The sequence below is a fragment of the Fopius arisanus genome, unplaced genomic scaffold (genome assembly GCF_000806365.1).
Source record: "Fopius arisanus strain USDA-PBARC FA_bdor unplaced genomic scaffold, ASM80636v1 scaffold00004, whole genome shotgun sequence".
NCBI classification, from domain to species: Eukaryota; Metazoa; Arthropoda; class Insecta; order Hymenoptera; family Braconidae; genus Fopius; species Fopius arisanus.
The window spans coordinates 1,833,096-1,847,900 of record NW_011887743.1 but is presented as its reverse complement, the minus strand read 5'-3'; the positions used below and the strand labels follow the sequence as shown (position 1 = coordinate 1,847,900).

Below are 14,805 nucleotides of genomic sequence, written 5' to 3'. Positions count from 1 at the left end.
CGGTCAGGATTCTGAAGATTTATTAAAGTAATATTAATAATAATCATAAGATTATCCCCAAAAAAGTCCATTTGTCCAAGTAATTGAATAATAAATCGCTGGAAATTAAATTGAATTTATTTTCAGTTTAAAGGGAACAGTCGTAAACTCTTTCCCCTTTTTTTTTCAGACAATGCGATTTTCTACAGGAATTTATTCAATATTTTTTATAGAAACAGTCATTATTTATGATTTAACATTTAACAGGTTATTGATATCAGTTCATCATCAATTTTCCGTGGGCAGAATTATTCTACTCGTTTTTGTGCGTTAAAAAAATCTCGAAGGAAGATTCAAATAAAAAAAAGGCGAAGTTCGCGACAAAAATGCTTCAATAAATCTCTCCTTATAAATTCTCTATCAAAAAATGATTTTATCCTGTCAAAGAGGACCTCATGACGTGAAATTCAATGTGAACATGAAAAAACACGCGCGCGAGAGGAATAACAAAAATGGAAAATAAAAAATCAACGATAATTCTTCAGTTATTACTCAAACTGAGTGAATCAATGCTGGCAAGAAGATTCTTGACATCATCCTGGACTTGATCAGTGGTGTGTGATACTGAGAGTCTAGCACAGAATGAGCTCAAAGCTTCGATTTGTAGGTCAACATTTTTCTGCTGCTGTAGATATGCCATGAGCATCTCCACGACCTTGTGGACTTCCTCCTTGACAACACTGAGCTCAGATCCACCAGATTTCTGGAGCATTCTGAGTTTCGTTTGGGCAAGCTGAAGAGGATTGTACCCATGTCGATCAGATGACAATACATTGGTACCAGCTTTCAACAGCAAGACAACGATTGGCATTTTTGAAGTGACAGCTGCCAGATGCAATGGGGTATTTCCCAGGGTGTCAGTCATATTGGGATTAGCTCCAAAATCCAGTAACACTTTTACAACATCCGTGTAACCACTGGAGCTGGCCATGTGGAGAGGCGAACGCCCCTGGCAGTCAGTATTATTTGGTGATACACCTTTTTCTAGAAGATTCGTCACTAATTCTACATTATTCGTTGCTGCAGCCATCCGCATTCTCCTCTCCCAATCTTTCTGAAAGCGCAACTGGTTTCTGTAGGGAATTCTTTTCATTCTTCTGTAGCATAATTTATTTAATCTCCTTGGCATAAATCTATTCACACACCCTGAAAGACAATTGCATTTTCAGCTCCATTAGGAATTCAAACGACTATAATTTGATATTATTCAAAAGGAAAGCATACATTGGTCCTTCGTGTTATCCACTAATTTTGTGTCAGACATGTACTCTGGAAAATTAAACTGGACGGCCTGAAACCATAAAATTAGACGAATTAGCGGAGATGACATGTCTATTTAATTTTAACTAAATAATTCCTCTGCGAAGTGATAAATTAGATTCACTATATTTTTTAATAAAAGTTGAAACTAGTCCCTCACAAAATATCCTCAGTATCCTCACAAAATCTTTCATTCACATTTTTTACAATTCAATACAATATTTTAAATGAATAATAATTACCTTGTCGAGGGAATTTAAATTAAGAGGCAGTGAGTGAGAATTCTGTGGTAGACAGACGATTGTTTTGGGTGGAGTTATTTCCTCATTACTTTCCATCACAAGCTCCAACTGTTTTCCATTGTGTTCCGGGATCTTCTTGACATCCTGAACTCTTCCTCTTTTAACTGAATTCGTTGACGGAGATACAAATAATAATTGACCCTCAGCTTGCCCACTGTCATTAGATTCATTACCAGTTTCAACGCCCGAATCTACAGACGTCATCTTCACGATTATTTTTACTCTTACACTTGTTTTCTTCCCTTTAACCTCAAATATTCGAAAAAAATCGTCTAGCTTTGCAGGTAAAATTCTATTTCTTCGTCAATTAATCTTGTGTCTTCAAGAGTGGGGGAGATCGTGGTGGGGTAATTACAGTGATAAATTCAAGGAAAACATAACCTTATGGTTTTTATGTTATGGATAAACTAACGGGATTTTTTATTGCAGATTTTTTTTTGTCTTTTTACGAGAAGAACCTTGAACTGTAGAATACCCTGTCGGGACGCTTTTGTATTAAATAATCCGAAGATCGGTAAAGTAGACGTTTAATTTAATTATTAATTCAAAAAACATAAAAATGAAAATTCTGCTAAATCTCTCAATTTCGGTGTCAAATAAAAAATATTTGAAAACCCGTGATATCTAGATATTTAATTTGATACAGATAATAATATTTGAAGAAAATTTTTCGAGATTTTTCACATGCAATGAATAAATCGGCGATTGGTGACTCAATCGGTTGATTAAATTCGATTAATTAATTAAAATATTCTTGTACAGTTGTTTGTGATTTATAATTGAAGTAATCGGAATATTATGTAACTCAATCCACGTCTTCATGAAATAAAGATAACGTTCCTCAGTCTGGGGATTAGTAACAACCAGTCAACATCGACTTTACGCCTGGTAAATAAATAATCATCAACAATGAACATTTCCTTCGAGGGGAAAAGAGTATTGGTTACTGGTGCTGGTCAAGGTAAACAATAATAATTATTATGAGTACTAACAATTAAATCCAATCAAATTTTCTCTCATATTAACTCAAATCTCAAAGTCTAATTATAAATAATTAATTAATCACGTTGTTATCGTAATTTTTAATGAATTATGGATAATATTATTGAATTATTACTACTAATTAATGGAATTATGAAGCATCTAATAAGTTATTAGAAAATTAAAGATTTACAATTTGTAATTTGAGTGAATTTTGAATTTTTAGTTGGATTTTTCGATTTTTATTTTGAAAATCGGTGGCACGGATTTTATTTTTATTCCAGGAATCGGGAGAGATCTTGCCCTTCGCCTGTCCGAGTACAAAGCAACAGTGATTGCAATATCGAGGACCAAGAAATTCCTGGAGACTTTGAGACACGAAGATCCAAAGATAATGACATTGGAAATGGATTTGAGGGATTGGGACGCAAGCAGAGCTGCTGTAAAGAGATTTCTTCCCATCGATATGGTTGTTAATAATGCTGGAGTGGCTACCCTAGCCCCATTTTTACAATTAACAAAAGAGGATTTCGATCTGACGATGGATGTCAACGTTAAAGCAATCTTCAATATCTCGCAAATTGTCGCTGACGATTTAATAAAGCGAAAATGCGGGGGGAGTATTGTTAATGTTTCTTCACAGGCTAGTCAGGCAGCTATCAAGGATCATGCGATTTATTGCGCGTCCAAAGGAGCTGTCGACATGCTGACAAAGTAAATTATTAATATTTATCAGTTATTATTACATTCAATAAAATTGGGGAACGATTCACGCATTTAACATCCGGAAATCCAACAATTATCCTCTTCTCTCGCCAAGATCTGTAATATTTATCTCATGAACTGTCCAAAACAAAAAGAGTTTTCAGGAATTATCCCTGCGAATTGTGATAGAACAATGGATCATGTTTATTTATTACGTTTTTTAAATGTAGAACAATGGCATTGGAGTTGGGACCTCACAAGATTCGAGTTAACAGTGTGAATCCGACAGTTGTCATGACAGCGATGGGAAAACTTGGCTGGGAGGATCCAGAAAAAGCGAGAGTGATGCTGGATAAAATTCCTCTCGGCAGATTTGCTGGTAAACAATTCTATATAAAACTCAGCAGGGAGACAGATATTTTTGAAACACTGACCTGTCATATGATAATCATATCACTGATTCTCATTCCAGAGGTCGACGAAGTCATAGACGCAATTGTCTATTTGTTGAGTGATCGCAGTAGTATGATAACAGGAGCAGCTCTTCCCGTCGACGGTGGATTCCTCGCAACGTGATGTCATCTTCCTGAAACCGCTTTAAATCCAATTTACTCTAATAATCAATTAAATGATAATTATTAACCACTCCAAATGAATTTAATTATAATATTACAACTCAAATTATGATAATGTAAATATATTACTTCGCGAAAATATTCGCCCAAAAAATCTTACAAGTTTTTAAAAATATCACAAATTCAAAGGATTATAATACAAATTGTTCACTGCGCAGAAGTATTATTAATATTGTTAACAGTAATATTCTCCTTTTACAATAAATAATTGAGAGTTCTATTCAATTATTTATAAGTTGATATTAACTCTCCTAAAAAAAACAGATCAATTGCCACAACTTTAATATATTTAAAATATAATTTTATACAATTTTCAATTAAATAAACGTCAATTAATCAATTAAATTGACAATTAACAAATAATAATTAATTATTTTAAACGAATTGTTTTCTAACTGCTCTCTAATTTTTTTAATTCACACATTTTTTTGTCTTCATCGTTTTTTCTCAAATTGAATTTTTGAAAATTTCCCGCCTTGTCCAGAATAATCCATCATACGCCATCCCGTGGCGCGATAAATATACCGGCAACTCTGAGAACGAGTTATCGATATAATCTCGTAAATTTCTAATGAAACTTCCCTTTCCTTTCCTCTGCTAAGTGCCTTCTGTCGACGATGGTTTTGTCTTCTTGAATTCACCAGTAATTTATTCATTAAAAAATCCTGTCCCCTGATAAATTCACCTTGAAGCCATGACAGACGAAAAAGAGGAATCTCTTGGTAATCGCTTGACGTAAGTCCATCATAATCAAATTAATTCCCAAAAAAAAAAATTAAAATTTGAGATACCCCGGTGACAATTCCCCTAAAATCGATAAAGTTCTCAGAAGGAAAGGAATTCCTCAAGGAATTCCTACACTAATTCAATTCAATGAAAATTAACGTAAAGATTCTATTCACTGCACCATCCCATAATTAATTACAACATAATAATTAACAGGTTGCGATTGTTTTCAATTGTTTTGAATTTAATTTTTCTGATTCATTGATGTTTCAGTGCCAAAGAATTGCTGGTAACCCGTGGAATTCGTGCCCAGGCATACGACGAATACGCGAAATCATCTCTCGTGCTACCAAAATGTGGAGATAAATTATTCGAGCCAAACGGTTCATGGCTGCAAGAGAAACAGATCAGTACAAATCTGGAGAACATGAGAGATCTTCTGAAAATAGAGAGAGTAAACAGACTGTCACAATTGGCAGTGGCAGAGTGGCTGCCAACAGAGAAGAGAGCCCTCGTCACCAAAAGATCAGGTGTTGAATGGACAAATTACGGTACGGAACTCAACAGAAATCTCTATCTAATCCCAGAAGAGGCTCTATTGCTCCTAGAGCTCAACTCCCTGGAGTTGATATTCAACGGACTCTCACTATCGATTCAGCAAGCTTACGAGATCCTGCTGGACTCGCCAAATTCCCCTGTCACCCTGAACGAGTATCGAGTGTTCAGTCAGCTGTCAAGACTGGGTTATCGCCTCCAACGATTTCACTACGATAAATCAGTGCGTTCAGAGGACGGTTTTCATCCAAAGAAGAAGGTCATCGTCGTCCCTGAGAACGGCCAGTGGATGACAGACCAAAAGCCCCTGAAAACCCGACCAGAGGCATCAGCGACACCTGAAAAAATTGAGGTCGAGGTGAAAGAAGCCCTGAAAACAATGATAAATCTCATAGATAAATCTCAGACCCACGAGACCCCAAAAACAAACGGTAACTCTGTGGACCCAGAGGACCCAAAAAATTCAAAATCCACAAAACTGGAGATAGTCCTGGAGGAGACAGTCATCAACCCGATAAAAATCGTGAGGACCCCAGAGCACTCGAAGGGAACCCCCAAATGGACAGCATCAAGAATTCAAAGAAACGTCAAACAATTGCCAAGACGAAATGACAACAAACGAAAGCTCCAGATTACCTCCACGTCACCTCAATCAAAGAAACCGAAACACGAGGTAATTGATCTCTCAGACGAGGACATCCAGGAGATTCCGATAGTCCCATCACGAATGGATTTGCTGAATCAATTTCCCAACACGGCCAACAACGACAGGATCAAAATAACCACTGACTGCATTCCCCCCAATGTCAACCCCCAGAGAATGATTTATCAGTGTGATAAACAATATTTAGAAATGATCAATGAGAATGATAAGACTCTCAGGTCATCAGTGAAGTCAGATAGAAGTGTTATGCCTTACGATAGCAGTAGATCATACGATCATAGAAACCCTGGCCCCCATTGGAGGCATAATTACCACCAAAATGGCCACGAGAATTACCAAAACAGGGGCATTACGTACAATCGATCCTTCAGAAGTGAATATTACTCTGGCAATTGGGTGCAGCGGAGAATCGATAGAAATTCCACTGGCACTCAGATAAACTCCAGACGCTGGATGTCCTATCACCAGGTGAATGTAATCAGAAATTCTGTGACACTGGGGTACACCATAGCCGCAACATCTTTCCATAATTCTATGAATTTCTGTAATAATTTCATGTGGCGGACCCAGAATTTATTCCGAGGAAGATACAATCAGAGATCCATCAGGATAACTCCCAGAGTTCGTTCGTCGAGTCAGGGGAGTGATGCTGGACTTTATCAGTCATCTTTTGCCAGAGTACCTGCATCATCGTGGTCTGAGATGAAGCAGAAGTGGAGGGAGGCAAAAATTATTACTATTCATGATGAAGATGATAAAATGGACTGCAGTGATGTTGAGCTCGTTGAGGAGAATATTCAGCCTTTGGTGGGAGTCAGGCATGCTGGTAGCTTTGGGGATGTCTTTGAGAGGCTGAGGATCATCAAATCAGCGACGGAGAAGACTGTCAGAAAGAAGAAAGGGGATTACAGAATTTCTTATAAAGTCTTTCCGAATAATACCCTGCACTTCAGAAAAGCTAATCCAGGGAATCCCTTGTTTCACATCGTTATCTCCAGGTTTGTAGTATTTTTTATTATCCAGTACTCATTTCAATTATTCTATTAAATTATTCAATCTTTATTTGTCGGAATTGTTCTTTAATTAAATATTTTCTATTTCAATTTACAACAATTTATTCAAACAAATAGAATCGATTAATTTAGGGCTGTTTCTCTTTCTTTGGTGTTAATTATTTTTTAAATTGTTACAGTCATTGTAAGCAGTTTCCACAACCAGTTGAATTAAATAGACTCCAGCAGGATGGAAACACTTCATCAATAGTCTTCGCTCTCGTATCAGATTCAACGACAACCTACATGCAAGTCGGTGCAGTCTCCCTCCCAAATTTATCAAATGACTATTTAGTCTAAAAATTTTCCAACTGTTTTCTACTTTGTTAATAAACAAAAAAGAAACTTTAAACGTGATGAATTCATTGCGCAAATCGATTCCCCAGTTCGATCCACCTCCCGTCTCTGTAGAATTAATCAATTAAAATATAAAAATCCCAATTGTTATTTTTGTAGATAAAACCTGATGTTTTTTCAAGTAACAATTTATTTATAACATTTGAATTTTAAATATCGTATCATCTCCCGCTTTAATAATTTATTTCATATAGAATCCGTCACTGGCGCGACAGTCGCCGACAAATAAAAAATCCCGGGTACATTATTATGTCTAAAAAATAAATAAATATTCACGATTCCCTAATTTCAATTCGAAATACTATTTACCCCCTCGGAATTGTCACTCTAAACCAGCAACAACCCGTTGCAAATAATAAATAAACAAAACACTGTTTGAAAAATGAATAACACTTCAGATTGTGTGCAGCCGAAACCCTGCAAGATGTCAACAATAAACAAATCACGGCATGTGCCTCGATAAGAACGTTATTCCCAATTATTTATGAGTTTATTTATGGATAACAGCAGCCATGACTGCTGCTGAACATTTTATCAGTTTAATTACAGTAGCGAGTGCTAAAAAATTGGCAACAGCTCTTGTCGCTTGTTTTGTTTTGTATCATGGACTAATTCATTTAATTTACGGTAAGTCCCCAACGACTTCTAAACTCATGGTTTCCCCCATCAATTAATTGTTTATGATTGTTTAATTTTCAGGCAGTGACTCCTGCAAATGGCTGCTGGAGGAAGGAAGGTACAAGGGAGACAAGGAATGGCAGCCCTACGGATGCATGATGCATCATTACACACAAACGTAAACACAGGAATTAATTAATAACTGAAATTATTGTTATTGATTGAATTATTTATTGAATTATTTATTAAATAGAGACAGCAGGAGATGCCTGAGGTATTTAGCCTTCATGGGGCACAAGAATCATTTTGTTTTCACTGGAGACGAGAGAATTCGTCAGTTGTACAAATCATTTGTGTTGCAATTTGTTGTCAATGGAAAAGGATCAGATCCAGCTGATGTTCCACCGACATCTGACCTCAATTTTCATGACGCACAATTGAGATTGAATGTACAGTTTCTCTGGAGGCCAAGACTGGATTCCTCCATGATAACAGATTTTCGTAATTGGATGGTGAGATTAATCACAACTGGACTACCCAATTAAATAATAATCCAGTGACTATAAAATCGTGGATACACCTGAATGGATAGTTCCTGGGGGCTTTCCCTGAAGTCTTACATTGAATAATTAATATTTTTTAATGCTCCAGACAGGTGAAGCTCCAGCAATGATCGTGGCAGGGTGTGCAGCAGGTGATATTCTCTCTCACAATGCGAGCAGCAGTAGATTATACACAGAATATAGTAATGGTCTGGTGAGATTGGTCCAGCCAGCAGATGCACTCGTAAAGAGGGGCTCAGAGTTCCTGTGGATGATGCAAGATCCTGTCCTCAAGGAGAATCTTCCAGCACACCTGACAGGTCTCGATAATAAACAGATAAATCTCTGCAACAGAGCAGCTTACGAAGTTCTCCTGCACAGTGGAGCCCACCTCTGGGAGAGCAGTCGATTAATTGGTCAGGGTGTCCTTGAGCAGAGTCCAGATGGATACCTAGCAAGTCCATCATCCCTCAGACACAAAATCCAGATTTTACTCAATACTCACTGCAACGATCACATGAACTTTGGAGATGGTACTTGCTGCAGTAGTCCAGAACCAGCAACGACTCTTCAATTGGTTACCCTAGCAGCTATGGCAGTCTGGTACGTCAACAATTAATCTCATTCCATCAAAAGATTCTATTAATTTATGTTGATAGTGTGGTGACAGGTGGTGGCTACTGGCTCTTACGTAAAATATTCCACAAGACTGAAGTTTTATACTCACGAGTTGTAACTCAAGAAGTGGAAGCAGCTGATGAGACCCACGAGCCCGAGGATCCCAGAGAAGAAATACCCCAGGCCAATGATTTTTACAGTCTAATCACATCGCTCGCTATTTTTTCCTGTATCCTTGGATATTTTTATCTATGCGATAGGTAGGCCCAGAGCTCTCACGAAAATTCAATTATAATCCTGAAATATATGATAATTTCAGGACGAATTTCTTTATGAAAGAGAACAAATACTACAGTGAATTCAGCTTTTGGCTGCCACTGGGCTACATCCTAGCACTCGGATTATTCTTCACTGAAGATTGTGAGAGGGGCCCTAGGGCCCTCAATCGTGAGCAAACCGATGAATGGCGGGGCTTGATGCAGGCTGTCGTTCTCATCTATCACGTGACTGGTGCCAGCAATGTTCTGCCGATTTACATGCACTTGAGGCTGATAAATTCAGCCTATTTATTTTTATCTGGATACGGACACTTCTGCTACTTCTGGCAGACTGGGGATGTATCCCTTGTTCGTTTGACGCGGGTACTTATCCCAAAGTCTCTCCAATTCTCCTCTAATCTAAGAGAAACCTTCAAAAAAACAATTTCTTTTTATAATCTCTAGTTGAAAAATGAAATGGAAACTCATGCAGTAGCACCCCAAAAGATCCATCTCCACTTAATTTTAAAATAAATTCTTCTCTCGCTTCAGGTGCTCTTCAGGTTGAATGCCCTCGCCGTTTTCCTCTGCTTCTCCATGAATCGACCGTACCAGTTCTACCATTTCGTTCCCCTCGTCTCGTTCTGGTTCTGGGTAGTATATTTCCTCGCCTGGCTACCACCAAGAGTTTATTCCGGAAGTCTAACTGAACATGGACCCAGAGCACTGCTCTATCTGGCACTGAAGCTCATTGGATTGGTATCGGTTATCACTGTACTCTATACCTCAGAGGTCTTCTTCGAGAAGGTCTTTGTCACTCGTCCTTGGAAGGCACTTTTTGTCACAACTGATGATGACATCAGGGAGTGGTGGTCACGGTGGAGAGTTGATCGTTACAGTGTGGCTTTTGGTGTGGCCTTTGGTGCTGCTCTTCTTGCACTCCAGAGGATGGATCATATCCCAGGTAGTGCTCTTGCACCACTCATTGCTATTGTCTCTCTGGCTGCTTACACCACCCTGACGATGCTCTGCGTATCCATCGCTGAATGCGAGGAGATTCATTCCTACATTGTCTTTATACCGGTGAGTTCACCCATTTATTTATTTATCAGACTGTTTTTCTCATTCTTTTATCATCAGATCATTGGGTACATCATCTTGAGGAACTCCTCGTTGGCGCTCCGAGGAAAATACTCAGTACTCCTGGCAGGTCTCGGCAGGATAAGTCTCGAGACATTAGTTAGTCAAGGTCACGTGTGGTTGGCAGCTGATTCTCATGGAGTTCTCGTGCTCCTCCCGAGGTTTCCAGTTTTAAATCTACTGGTGTCATCATTCATCTTCATCTGTGCCAGTCACGAGGTAGACATCTATAGATCAATCTTCATTTAATTAATTAATCAATTATTTGTAAGCAGAATTAAATTTCTCTTCCAGATCCACAGGCTGACCATCATCCTTGCACCCTACGCTGTCCCAAACGATTGGAAGCTAGTGATGCGAAATTTTTTATTGTTTCTCGCAGTTTTAGTTCCTATTGGCATTCACGATGGAATGATTTAGACTCGACACCTGGGACCACTGAATATTATTAGATTATTACAATTTTTTTAAATATCTCAATTTCAATATTTCATAAATATAAATTCTAAATCAAATCGAATTAATTACATTTCCAATTTAAATTCTGTAATTCTACGATAATGACTCGAGCCATTACTTGACTCATAATAATTTCTCGTATCAATTTGTATTTATTGGTGACATGTATTTACAATTTATTTATAAAAATCAGTAAAACCGTGTACCCTAGTTTGACTCAATGATTTTGATATCATTCGTCCTCTCCTTCTTCCCGTGTTTCACTTGACTCGTGTAGACGTCGTACCCCAGGGAGATGGTATTATCATAGAGAACTCTAAAACGAGTCGGTAGAAAATAGAAATTGAATATCTGAGCTGGTGGCCAGATAATCCACTCCGCAATGTACAATTTGTGAAATTTCTCCTTCATCTCAGCCTTGAGATCCGTCCAGCTCGTGTTTTCCAGGATTCCCAACGTCAGGAAGAAGGCACCGATGTAGAGAGGCGAGCAGATCAGCTGATCCAGAACGAGTTTCTTCATTACGATGCTAATTGTTTTCCCTGGAATTTTGGCATCGAGATAATTGTACCAGTGATGACAGATTACTCCAACTGTCATCCCAGATATCGCCATGTGCTGGGTTCGAAGAGGACTCCACGTCTGCCATTCACCCTACATAACAAATTGTTTATACTAATTAATAAATGAGGATGTAAGGCCCGTAGGGACTGTCTGAAAAAGATAATTTACTCCAAAATTGGGACTTCTAATTACTCCGTCAATTAATAGTTTATCCGATAATTGTTACCTAGCCTTCTAGTCGTTGACAACCGCTAGAACGATAACTAACAATTATTAAAAAAAAAGGGATTAATTGCCAGAGTAATTAGGAATTCCAATTTTGGAGTAAATGATCTTTTACAGATAATCCAACCGGTCGTTAAACAAAAAATTGATGGGATTAATTGAGAGAGAGGAGATCGATTGAAAAGGATTTGATGTTTCTTCTAGAGTATTTTAATACTGTACCTTCAATATTTCATAATGTTGCTCTAAAATATCACCAGTTGCTGATAAAGATATCGATATTCCTACGTTTGTGTAAAATAAATATTTCCTGGAGAAGAGCCTGTCCTTTATCGTGCCAGCACGATGGATAACGAGATTTAATCCTCTAGCGATATTCATCCTCCGGATTTCTCTAGAATAAATTGATAGTACCAGAATTGGAGGTTAGGAACATTATAAATAAAATGAATAGGATTTTATTAATGTTTTTTAGTTATCCGACAAAAGCAATATTCGGATGACCTTCAGGATTATGACGTGGATTATTAATTTAATTGTTTATATCAGGGATGAAATGATGGGAGTCCAGGGGATTGTTTTACTTACTAAATTATTCGGGGAGGTAGAGGTGACAGTAAATATTACTGAAGCACTAGCTAATATTTTGTAATACTGATTTACTGAGCACACGGTTATTGATGGACTGAAAGATCTTTGATGATTATTTCATTGTTATGTAAATAGAAAATGTGTTGAAAGAGAATCTAAAAATACGGTGGACGTGACGGGAAGAAATTATCAATTGACATTTAACTAATATTGTTTATTAGTTATTATGGTATTGTTATTTGAGAAAGAAAAGAATAGTACGTGTAATTGAAAAGATATTAATGTAATTCTGTGAAAATTGGGTCTCACAATAAATATATATGTATATATATATATATATATGATCCAGTAAAGTTGGTTTGGAAATTTTTCTTCAGAGAATTTATAATTATTTATAATTGTAAAGGAATAATTGAGAATAAAGCGTGTATTGAATTTCAACGTAATAAGTAATTGATGGCCCTGAAAAGGGCCGATTTGTTTTGTCGAGTAGATGGATTTTAACCTCCAAATCCGTAGAGAGTACGGCCTTGACGTTTCAGGGCGTAGACAACGTCCATAGCTGTGACGGTCTTCCTCTTGGCGTGTTCGGTGTAGGTGACTGCATCACGGATGACATTCTCAAGGAATACCTTGAGGACACCACGAGTTTCTTCGTAGATCAAACCAGAAATACGTTTGACACCACCTCGACGAGCGAGACGACGGATGGCTGGTTTGGTGATTCCCTGGATGTTATCACGAAGAACTTTACGATGGCGCTTGGCTCCTCCTTTTCCCAATCCTTTTCCTCCCTTTCCACGACCAGTCATCTTGTCTCTCGAATTAAGAACACGTCAAATACGCAGTACGCTGGAACAGCAAGTGATGCTATTTTCCCTCAAACACGCATTTTTATAGAGGTCTGGTTGAGTGACCCCCCACCATGGGAGAATCCACCAATGGCCAAGCAGCAGATCTTTTTCCCCCGCTCCGCTCGTTTCCACCAATCAGAGAGATCCCTCGGTTATATAACATGGAACAGCGCGAGTTCAACTCACTCGTTCTTTTGTGGTATCACCGTACAATATCGTACGGACTTCGACGCAATGGCTCGTACTAAGCAGACTGCCCGTAAATCGACTGGAGGAAAGGCTCCGAGGAAACAGCTGGCTACCAAGGCCGCTCGTAAGAGTGCGCCAGCAACAGGAGGAGTTAAGAAGCCACATCGTTACAGGCCAGGAACTGTAGCTCTTCGTGAGATACGTCGTTACCAGAAGAGCACTGAGCTTCTCATCCGTAAACTGCCCTTCCAACGACTCGTTCGTGAGATCGCCCAGGACTTCAAGACCGACTTGAGATTCCAGAGCTCAGCTGTGATGGCTCTTCAGGAAGCCAGCGAGGCCTACCTCGTCGGTCTCTTTGAAGACACCAACCTCTGCGCCATTCACGCCAAGAGAGTCACCATCATGCCCAAGGATATCCAGCTGGCTCGTCGTATTCGAGGAGAGAGAGCTTAAGTTATTCTAATTTCAGTTCATTCCAATAATCGGCCCTTTTCAGGGCCAAAAATTTTTTACAACGTGAGACATTCAATTAGAGCTATTAGAGTTGTTATTCATATGCAAAAGTCAATTTATACGAAATCTTACAATTATTTAAAGATTACTTTTAAAAATTATTCGACTTGGACTAGTATTATGCAAGTCTTGTTTTACTTTACAACTAGTCTCTGAATTATAAACAAAAAGGGACTTCGGGCCCAAGTTCCCAAAACGGAAATCCATCATTCGATTCAATCGGAAAGAGATCACATCGCTTCACACTAAATATTTTCCAACATTATACTAAACATTGTGATTAAAGTTCTTTTAATTATCGTTTATTGTAATTCAATTACTTTATCACGGCAGTATTCCCATGGAGAGAATAGATTTTATTTTGTTACATTTGTCATTGAATTTGATCAGAAAAAATACGAAATTGAATGATTAAAGTAATTATCGAATAATTAATGTAAGTAAAAAGAGATTACACTAAGTAGGAAATTAAAATAATCAGAATCGCTGGTGAAGACAATTATTTTAAGATGGGCGTCGATAATGAACTGGCTAGTTACGAGTTTCTATATTCGTGTTGTTTTCTTTATCAACTTGGAATATTCTTTTTTTTGTCGTCCGTACACCATAATTGTAAATAAAATTAAGAAATTCCGTTTTTCAATGAATCAGAAAAAACAATTCTTTGTAATGTTTTGTAGAGGACTATTTATATCGCTGCCGCAATTGGAATTAAAGTGTGTTAAACTTATAATGAGGGTTTCATAATAAAAAAAATGTTGTAGAATTAGAACTGACCAACGTATTAAAATTTTGTGGCCCTGAAAAGGGCCGATTGTTTGTTGAACGATTTAAGAACTGCTTTTTTCAGTCTTTTTTGGAAGGAGAACCGCTTGGATGTTGGGAAGTACACCACCTTGTGCAATGGTAACTCCTGACAAGAGTTTGTTCAACTCCTCGTCGTTACGGATGGCCAA

At 37.9% G+C, this 14,805-nt stretch overlaps 7 protein-coding genes across 11 annotated transcripts in view; 3 read left to right on the top strand and 4 right to left on the bottom strand.

Moving 5' to 3' along the window:
* Positions 1–99: 99 nt before the first annotated feature.
* On the bottom strand, positions 100–1,824 carry LOC105272691 (ankyrin repeat domain-containing protein 54). Its single transcript, XM_011314908.1, has 3 exons — positions 1,542–1,824; positions 1,264–1,330; positions 100–1,185 (listed from the first exon to the last, which is right to left on the bottom strand). The coding sequence occupies exons 1-3, from the start codon at positions 1,803–1,805 to the stop codon at positions 521–523; spliced, it is 996 nt and encodes a 331-aa protein (XP_011313210.1). The 5' UTR covers positions 1,806–1,824; the 3' UTR covers positions 100–520.
* On the top strand, positions 1,809–3,932 carry LOC105272702 (L-xylulose reductase). 3 transcript variants are annotated; one of them, XM_011314936.1, is made up of 6 exons: positions 1,809–1,885; positions 2,031–2,115; positions 2,364–2,562; positions 2,867–3,296; positions 3,518–3,666; positions 3,760–3,932. In XM_011314936.1, the coding sequence occupies exons 3-6, from the start codon at positions 2,511–2,513 to the stop codon at positions 3,861–3,863; spliced, it is 735 nt and encodes a 244-aa protein (XP_011313238.1). In that variant the 5' UTR covers positions 1,809–1,885; positions 2,031–2,115; positions 2,364–2,510; the 3' UTR covers positions 3,864–3,932. The 3 variants fall into 3 exon arrangements, with proteins under 3 accessions (XP_011313238.1, XP_011313229.1, XP_011313219.1); XM_011314927.1 differs by having other exon boundaries at positions 1,871–1,948; XM_011314917.1 differs by lacking the exon at positions 1,809–1,885 and having other exon boundaries at positions 2,032–2,115; positions 2,433–2,562.
* A 590-nt stretch (positions 3,933–4,522) lies between these two features.
* Positions 4,523–7,258, top strand: Tsen54 (tRNA splicing endonuclease subunit 54). 3 transcript variants are annotated; one of them, XM_011314901.1, is made up of 4 exons: positions 4,523–4,657; positions 4,922–6,335; positions 6,438–6,865; positions 7,060–7,258. In XM_011314901.1, exons 1-4 carry the CDS (start codon positions 4,617–4,619, stop codon positions 7,217–7,219), a joined length of 2,043 nt encoding a protein of 680 aa, XP_011313203.1. In that variant the 5' UTR covers positions 4,523–4,616; the 3' UTR covers positions 7,220–7,258. The 3 variants fall into 3 exon arrangements, with proteins under 3 accessions (XP_011313203.1, XP_011313195.1, XP_011313190.1); XM_011314893.1 differs by having other exon boundaries at positions 4,922–6,341; XM_011314888.1 differs by having other exon boundaries at positions 4,922–6,865.
* Positions 7,259–7,509: 251 nt separating this feature from the next.
* Positions 7,510–10,941, top strand: LOC105272670 (CAS1 domain-containing protein 1). The gene is made up of 9 exons (XM_011314877.1): positions 7,510–7,903; positions 7,976–8,072; positions 8,148–8,406; positions 8,546–9,039; positions 9,096–9,314; positions 9,374–9,695; positions 9,864–10,394; positions 10,452–10,670; positions 10,746–10,941. Exons 1-9 carry the CDS (start codon positions 7,789–7,791, stop codon positions 10,869–10,871), a joined length of 2,382 nt encoding a protein of 793 aa, XP_011313179.1. The 5' UTR covers positions 7,510–7,788; the 3' UTR covers positions 10,872–10,941.
* A 101-nt stretch (positions 10,942–11,042) lies between these two features.
* LOC105272586 (mpv17-like protein 2) lies at positions 11,043–12,464 on the bottom strand. Its single transcript, XM_011314780.1, has 3 exons — positions 12,288–12,464; positions 11,922–12,093; positions 11,043–11,564 (listed from the first exon to the last, which is right to left on the bottom strand). Exons 2-3 carry the CDS (start codon positions 12,078–12,080, stop codon positions 11,118–11,120), a joined length of 606 nt encoding a protein of 201 aa, XP_011313082.1. The 5' UTR covers positions 12,081–12,093; positions 12,288–12,464; the 3' UTR covers positions 11,043–11,117.
* Positions 12,465–12,753: 289 nt separating this feature from the next.
* Positions 12,754–13,143, bottom strand: LOC105272595 (histone H4). The gene has a single exon (XM_011314786.1). It carries the CDS (start codon positions 13,100–13,102, stop codon positions 12,791–12,793), a length of 312 nt encoding a protein of 103 aa, XP_011313088.1. The 5' UTR covers positions 13,103–13,143; the 3' UTR covers positions 12,754–12,790.
* Positions 13,144–14,135: 992 nt separating this feature from the next.
* LOC105272629 (histone H2A) overlaps positions 14,136–14,805 on the bottom strand; it is a 7,182-nt gene continuing 6,512 nt past the window's right edge. The window contains exon 2 of the mRNA XM_011314831.1: positions 14,136–14,784. Within this exon, the coding sequence (XP_011313133.1) occupies positions 14,680–14,784 (105 nt within the window). The 3' untranslated portion in view covers positions 14,136–14,679. The remainder of the gene's footprint in view (positions 14,785–14,805) is intronic.

Coding starts and splice junctions, on each gene's coding strand:
- LOC105272691 (XM_011314908.1), bottom strand. CDS start 1,805: ATGACGTCTGTAGATTCGGGCGTTGAAACTGGTAATGAATCTAATGAC. Junction 1,331..1,541: donor ATTTAAATTCCCTCGACAAG/GTAATTATTATT, acceptor TTATGGTTTCAG/GCCGTCCAGTTTAATTTTCC. Junction 1,186..1,263: donor GGATAACACGAAGGACCAAT/GTATGCTTTCCT, acceptor ATTGTCTTTCAG/GGTGTGTGAATAGATTTATG.
- LOC105272702 (XM_011314936.1), top strand. CDS start 2,511: ATGAACATTTCCTTCGAGGGGAAAAGAGTATTGGTTACTGGTGCTGGT. Junction 2,563..2,866: donor GGTTACTGGTGCTGGTCAAG/GTAAACAATAAT, acceptor TTTTTATTCCAG/GAATCGGGAGAGATCTTGCC. Junction 3,297..3,517: donor GCTGTCGACATGCTGACAAA/GTAAATTATTAA, acceptor TTTTAAATGTAG/AACAATGGCATTGGAGTTGG.
- Tsen54 (XM_011314888.1), top strand. CDS start 4,617: ATGACAGACGAAAAAGAGGAATCTCTTGGTAATCGCTTGAC. Junction 4,658..4,921: donor TCTCTTGGTAATCGCTTGAC/GTAAGTCCATCA, acceptor TTGATGTTTCAG/TGCCAAAGAATTGCTGGTAA. Junction 6,866..7,059: donor TTTCACATCGTTATCTCCAG/GTTTGTAGTATT, acceptor AAATTGTTACAG/TCATTGTAAGCAGTTTCCAC.
- LOC105272670 (XM_011314877.1), top strand. CDS start 7,789: ATGACTGCTGCTGAACATTTTATCAGTTTAATTACAGTAGCGAGTGCT. Junction 8,073..8,147: donor ATGCATCATTACACACAAAC/GTAAACACAGGA, acceptor TTTATTAAATAG/AGACAGCAGGAGATGCCTGA. Junction 9,696..9,863: donor CCCTTGTTCGTTTGACGCGG/GTACTTATCCCA, acceptor CTCTCGCTTCAG/GTGCTCTTCAGGTTGAATGC.
- LOC105272586 (XM_011314780.1), bottom strand. CDS start 12,080: ATGAATATCGCTAGAGGATTAAATCTCGTTATCCATCGTGCTGGCACG. Junction 11,565..11,921: donor AACATTATGAAATATTGAAG/GTACAGTATTAA, acceptor TTTGTTATGTAG/GGTGAATGGCAGACGTGGAG.
- LOC105272595 (XM_011314786.1), bottom strand. CDS start 13,102: ATGACTGGTCGTGGAAAGGGAGGAAAAGGATTGGGAAAAGGAGGAGCC.